The sequence below is a fragment of the Schistocerca serialis genome, chromosome 1 (assembly GCF_023864345.2).
Source record: "Schistocerca serialis cubense isolate TAMUIC-IGC-003099 chromosome 1, iqSchSeri2.2, whole genome shotgun sequence".
NCBI classification, from domain to species: domain Eukaryota; kingdom Metazoa; phylum Arthropoda; class Insecta; order Orthoptera; family Acrididae; genus Schistocerca; species Schistocerca serialis.
The window spans coordinates 574,951,025-574,958,505 of record NC_064638.1 but is presented as its reverse complement, the minus strand read 5'-3'; the positions used below and the strand labels follow the sequence as shown (position 1 = coordinate 574,958,505).

At 36.8% G+C, this 7,481-nt stretch overlaps 1 protein-coding gene across 2 annotated transcripts in view; it reads left to right on the top strand.

The window, feature by feature from the left end:
- LOC126476428 (cyclin-G-associated kinase) overlaps positions 1–2,997 on the top strand; it is a 264,992-nt gene extending 261,995 nt beyond the window's left edge. For both annotated transcript variants that reach the window (XM_050103541.1, XM_050103542.1), the window contains exon 24: positions 1,434–2,997. In XM_050103541.1, coding sequence (XP_049959498.1) covers positions 1,434–1,544 — 111 coding nt within the window. In that variant the 3' untranslated portion in view covers positions 1,545–2,997. The remainder of the gene's footprint in view (positions 1–1,433) is intronic.
- Positions 2,998–7,481: the final 4,484 nt, after the last annotated feature.

The following is a 7,481-nucleotide window of genomic DNA, read 5'->3' as shown; positions in this document are numbered from 1 at the left end:
AGATGGCTCATTCCATTCATATTAAGAGTGCCAAAAGCTCACAACACCTCCACTTTGACAGCTGTCACCCATCCCATGTCAAGAAGTCTATTCCTACAGCCTCACCACCTATGGACAGTGAACGTGCAGTGGAAAGCAGACGTTGTCAACATACCTTAATAACTTTACCAGATCCTTTATTGACACACGATATCCTTTACACCTCATCCTGTGCTCTCTCCCCCTCTGACCCCAATAAACCTGTTAACCAGCTATTGACTAGCGCTTCTCTGATCACCCAGCATCAGCCTGGCTTTGAAAAACTCAACGACATCTTTCATCAGGGCTTAAGCTACGTAAGGTGTGGAGTATCCTACCCAAGATTCTAAAAACATCACCCAAAGCAGTGCTCCGCTGCCCACCCAACCTACAGAATGTCCTTGGCCATCCCTGTTCCACTTACTCTACCCCATGGGTTATTCTCTTGTAGACGGCCCAGATGCAAAACTTACCCATACAACCACTCTCTACTCACATTACTGGCCAACAAACTGTGGCAAATTGCAGACTCCCTACCTCCCAAGTCCATCAGCTCAGGCAACTCTGTTATCAGTAATTGGTCTTGCCCTCACCGGAGGATTGTGCATTAGCATATCTGTATACTTGTATGTGTGTGTGTAGGGGGGGGGGGGGATATTGTAGATCTGGAGCTGTCAAAAGCTAGTGTGAATACTGTTTTCTGTTATGTGTTTCTGTATGCCATGCATCAGTCAACTACAGGTGAATGATTGCCTTTTGTTTATTTTACATATTATTCCATCAATGAATTTCAATTATTGTTATAGATAAATGCCATGGATTTAAAAATATCTTGATACACACCTTGTGGAATTACTATTTGCACCTGCTTCTTTTAATTTTACTAACATATAATATATTGTCAGTGAACTTGTGTCAAAGGAGTATAAATTCCAAGCCTTCAGCAGTACTTTCCATTGGCTTCATGAGAGAAATTAGTTTACTGAAGAAGATAGGAATGCACAGGTTTATTATACAGTATCGTTGTTCTCTCTGGTACCAGTGGTGATAAGCTCCCTTCTAATCACAAGTTCCGCACAGTGACATGCAGACTCTTGATATCAAACACCCACTTCCACACTTCACCAAGTGAATAATTTGTACCTTTATTAGAGCTATTAAGAAGCATTGTAACTAGAATGATAGCAGTGGGCATCCCTACATCATTTATATTTGTGGAAACCCGTCATTTCTTTGACGCTCAATAGCTTTCCTGATGAAAACTATGGAAAATGATTGGAATTTTAAACAACTTTCCGCAAGCTCGCCAAAAATCATTTTATTTAGGAAATATGAGTACTTTGTTGTTATTGTTGTACGTCTTACTGAAGAAAAACACTTGTTAACAGAAATGTTTATTATTTACATTTTCATAGCAAACTGGAACACCAAATGAGAAGATTGCTAAACTAATATTTATGGAACTGAATAATGCTTGGAGTGAATTTGAAAATGATGCAAGTCAGCAGCACATGTTTGCAAACTGAACGGGTATCTTCCAAGAGGCAAAAAGAGTCAAAACTGTGCCGATAAAGAGTGCAATAATAACTACTTAAAAGGATGGCTGCATCCTTTCTTTTCCTGTTGTGTATGAATCTGCCATGCTTTTATATAATTGTTTTAAGTCACTGTTATTTTGTCTTGTAGTTTCATTGTAGTTGACTCCCAAACTAAAATTTTTGCCCATTTTGCTGTGATGTGATATGTCCCATATTTTGATCCTATAAAATACTTATCAGAGGTTAGCAAACTTTAATAAATTATTTTTGAGAGAAGCGTATACATAAGTTAAGGTAATCTTTACCTTGCATAATACACCATTTTAAATTGATATTGGGATATATATTTGTTGTTAAATTATATATTTATTCTTAATAATGAATGAATGACAAACGTTAGGCACAAATGTGCTCACAGATATTAAAAACAAACATTCCCCTGTGTAATTAACTGAAATGTACTTGTATATTTGAGCAGAATGTACCGTGTAAGACTAAAAAGTAATAGTAGTAACCAGGTGCTGAAATGGCAGTCATAGGTTCAGAAATGTGGCAACAGGTCATAAAATTAAAGTGAAGCTTTGAGTAACTTGCCATTGGAACAGTTAGAACAGTATTAATTGTTATGCTCCCCCACTATTTTTGTGCATGTGTGCCTGTGAAGTCCTCTCATTGTTGGGATTTTCAAATTCCACATTGTTGCACATGTGAAAAGTAATTAGTTTCACAATTTTTATTGTTGAATTTCAGACTTTTGCTGCTAATATGTACGGTTTCAATTTCCAAAATGATTTTGGAATAGTTGGTTGTACTGCTGTGCAATAAACATTTTTAAGAGCTACATTTTGTTTATGTGCTAGTCTAAACTATTTCAGTAGTACGGGTTTGACCGGAAGCTTCAGATATAAATTTTAACAATAAATCAACTATTATTACATATTTTGTTTGAAAAAAAATCTGGAAACTGAACATAAATTTCGTTTTGCTATCCATTAAATTGTATATTATAAATGTTTAAGGAAATGGTTTGCTGTTTATATGTGAAGCAGATCTAAAACTGAAAGTCTGACAATATGTAAATTAAATCCACTGACTACTGGGCTAAGTATAATACTCATTAAAATTTGTAACAGCAGTTGATGGTAAAAAGATTGTTTCTTTGTAAAATACTTTCATGTTTCCACACCCCCAAGATAGTATACATCATAATATATTTTAAAAATGTATAAAGTAATGATTTACAGGCTTATATTAAGCCCGTCCTATGTATCACAGTAGCCTAAGTTGTTTACTGTTTTATGTAAATATTGTATTTATTGCTACACTGTTGTCCATAATGTGTCAATTTTATTTGATAGATTGTTTTAATTGATTTTGTAGGCCTGCTCTTGTAGCACAGCAGTGAAAACAATAAATGATTACAATGCTAATGTGCTGGAAACATAGATTTTTTATTTATCCAGGTATCCTTTGTGACTGAAGTATTGCTCATGTGTCATACACTATGTATTTTAAATCACAGCTGAAAGGAAAAGCAGAGAACCAGTTATGGTGTACACAGATATCAGTGGGAGGAAAAGGTTGCTCTTGTATTGGATCAAGAGCTACAATGTGTGGAAAGGATTAAGAAGTAATATTGACCTGGAATTAAATATTCAAATACAAGAGGCAAGCTTTTGGGTAATGTGTAGAACAATAATAAGAGCTGAACTAAAGCCATTTGGTCTATACAGAAATGAAACATAGATACAGGCAAAAAACGCACTGTACACCCGCAACAGATGCACAGCAAGTAACAGATTACTGCTCTTTTACTCTACAATATACTAGCAACAAGACGGATCTTGTATTGATCAACAGGCCAGACCTTATCGACACCATCATAGAGACGAGTTTTAGGGATAATGTCATCATAGTGATTATGGTTACAAAAGTTAATAAATCAATCAAGAAGGCTAGGAAAGTGTTTCTGCTTGTTAGCATCTCACTTACACAATGAATTGACATCACTTAGCACCAGTAATATGGATGTAGATAAATTATGACTCAAGTTTACATATATTGTAACTCAATGGTCTAGAGAATTATGTGCCTGGTAAGTAGATTAATAACAGAAAAGCAGAGGCTTTTATTTATTTATTATGTAGCAAAGACTGCAAGGCTGCTACACACCGACATTCAAACACTGCTCTCCAGCATAAAAGAACACACATGACACCAGCTGCATATGAATATCAAGGTATTTCATCACACCACTCGTCAATAGACCCTTGTACGCTGTACACATATGCGGGTCATGTTGATACGACATGAGCAAATGTCTGTCGTTCCACACAACAGTCTCTCAATGGTGATGAAGATTTGCCCCCATTTGTGAAATGCGTCTGCACATCTTCCATGCTCCATTCACAGGTGGTGCAGGATAGACCAAATTGTCCAAGGCTGGTCGAATCCAGGAGTTTCTGCTGGATGCAAGGCAGTTTCAGGCATTGTGGAAAACTGTTGCCAGCAGCTTTCCCATTCATCGATGGTATTGAATTTAATTTCTGTGAGATTCCTGGTTATGATGAGAGTGGAATGTCTTGATCTTAGCCTTTCTCACTCCACAGGGAATACATCGTTCAATACTGAAAGGTAGGTGTTATCAGGAATCTGGTATTTATGCAATAGTGTGCTCACATTTCCTTTTTTAACCGCCTTTGCCGACAGCTCCTTCCTTGAGGAATATCATTCTAAAGTATTTATGCAATAGTGTGCTCTTATGTCTGATATCGGGTAGTGGAATGTGGCTCAGGATAGGCAACCAGGATATAGGGGTAGATTGTGTTGACCTATTAACACTTTGCCATCCACACATCTCGTACAAATCTATTCGCTTGGCACCAGCAACACTTAATTCGGATTACTAGGCTTGTCGCCGGCCATTCTTGACATTATCAGGAGATTATAAATTGTTAAGTTTTACTAATCTCATTGTTAGTTCTCATAAGTTCTCAACCCTGTTCCCCTACTTTCATGAAATTTCGAAGATATACATACGTAAATAAATACAAAATTTGTTTGTTTCATATATTTGTTTATTTGCATTGTCTTTGGCACTTACTATTTCTTTTTCGTATGATGTGAAGAAAAACAGTCTCAAAAATGCAACGCAACCCCACAAGACTTGCACATAAAGTCTGTTGTTGTTCTTTTTTTGTTTTTGGAACATACATGGCAGTTTCTTCATTTTCCGAAATAAGTATTAGTTGGTGTTGCTTTATGTGACCGGAAAGTCTGTCAACCAGGTCATGATGAGACATATGCAATGTAGTGACAACTTCCAAGTTTTGCTCAGAAGCAGGTGCATGGTCTTTTATCCACGAATTACACTTTTTCAATAAAAAATCGTGAAATCAGACTCTTGTGTTCTCTATTGAAATACTGACACGTACGGAATGCATTAAATGATGTGCAGTTAAAGAGGTACATGCTAACCCTTTTTGACTATTTTATAGTTTTTCAGTATATAGGATGATAACTCAAATATTGGTCTGCCCAATCCACTCCTTTCATGTATTTGTTGTAGTGTATTGCACTTTCAGGTTTTTTCATTGTGTAATTGGTTTTTCTACATTTTCTTTGAGTGTTAGTCAGACTGTCATTATGTATTGTAGAGATCATTTGTATCATTTTAGTTTTCGAAGCTCTCCATATCTGTGTGAGTACTTCACGTTTCCGTTGATCACAAGCTTCAAACACATTGACTTTTGCGCACTTTACTTTTTCCAGAAATCCTCTGTTGTGCCATATCGTTCCACAATCTCTAATTTTCTTTTCAAGTAACTTCTCCTCAAGTTGTACACTGTTATAATTATCCATGTAGAGGTGATGCCACTTTCCTTAAGAAGGTGTCAATAGTAACATCGCGGTTTTTGTTAAAGGCTGTCCAACACTGGAATATATCTTGAATGAGGAACTGTATCCCGTACTCGAATCTCACAGCATCCGAATGAGTATGCCATATTTCATAATTATCGACAGATTGTAAACTTTAAAATTTAACCGTCCACACCACAGTATCATTCCTTCATCAACTGAAATGTTTTGACTTAGATTAAAAATTTCTTTAAACTTTTTGGAAAAATAATCAATTATGTATTGCACTTTGACAAGTCTTTCAGCATTATCCGGTTTATTGTTGTTGTCGTAAAAATGATAATATTTGTCTGAACTGGTTGTGGGACATTGTTTTGGGAATTGTCAGTGTATCTATCAACATATTCAATGACGAATAATCATCTTTCTTGCTTTTTTTTACAATTCCCATAAGGATAGCAAGCCCAAACCATTCTCTAAGTTCGGATCCCGTAATGTCAACAAATTTGCCATTTTTTTAAATCCAATTTCCTTCTGTTCTAAATTTGACTGTAGTACTTCTTGGTTTCATTGCTAATATATCCAAATACATCGTTCCCAATCTGTAATTCTACAGTATTCTCGATGCTCTCTGTATCTTTGGAAAATATGTTCGGAGCCAGAGATCCTTCAAATTTATTAATGGTCCTTGGTAAATCAAAGTCTGACCACTGTGCACTGTCTCCTTTGTCTGATACATCTGAATCAGTTGGCAACCGTAGCATTCGCCGAATTCTTCTTAGACATGTTTCACTATCTTCCAACGATTCTGCTTCGCTTTCACTTTTTTTTTATATCCAATGTCTTCTTCCCAGTCGGCCAAGTCATCCGGAACGTCAGACAAAACGTCCACGCATTCATCATAAATAATCATATTGTCTCTTTTATTTGCCATGATGAAAGGGCACAAGTTCTTATAAAAGCAAAAAACTTGTTGACGTGTGTAATTTATGGTTACCTAAACAAAACACCAACAGAATGCAAAAGATACTAAAGTGCTGTCGCTGGCACTGTGTGATACTATGCACACGACACCACTGTGGTGTCACCCGCTGTTGACCATTATTTCGGGCATGACACCACTGTGGTGTCACCGGATGGCAATGTGTTACCAGTAAGCATGGCTTTGTTAAGTTGTCCATCTATATTCTTTTACATTTGAACTGTTAAGACACACAGTATTAACCTTAGTGCTGATACTCGAGAGTGTTCGCTGACAATCCCCATCAAGTGCCACAGTGTTTATGGAGCACATTTCTGCATTAGAGCTTAGCAGATGTTCATATCAAGTGCTCCATAACAGAAAGTGTCCTATCTAATGTTATACCATGGAATTTTGGACGCATGTTATGAACAAGCTTGTCTCCATCAAAGTAAGCCATCAAGGGCTTTGTGTGCCACTCTATTGGACAGGGTAAAACATGCAAACTTCTATTTTATTTGAGTTTCGTTGTAACCTCCATTTATGAAAATACCAGCATGCGACGTCTGGGTCATAATTTAGGATTTATTCAGTTGTTTTGAAGGTTTTTTATTTGGCTGCTACTGCCCAGTTGTTCGCATAGCCAAACTCTCTGGACAGTGTTGGAGGAAGGACGGATCCCTGTGGTAAGCCATTATTCAAGACCCTTGGACAATTAACGTCTTTGTCTACGTCTTTTGCAGTAAACGCCCATTCAGCAAAATGTTGTCAATAAGTTTTGTTGTCCGTCTGCATGGAAAAAGTTACAGTAAGTCATAAAGTAGTCCATGCCCCTAAACCATGTCATGTGCTGCACTTACATCAAAGAAAGCAACTGACGTTTTATGATTCAATAAATGCTGTAAAGATCAGAAAATCTAGCTTGCTCAATAGAAATGTTCTGGAAGACTGCTGGACCAAGTCAATTGCATAGAATTCTTTCTATGGACTTATAAATAGTGCGCGATAGTTCTTAGGCTGGTCTAATGCCTCGCTACGATTTTTGATTGCTTCATTTTTTTTGGAGATTCAGAAACTTTAGATACAGTGAAAGTTCTTGAACTCGG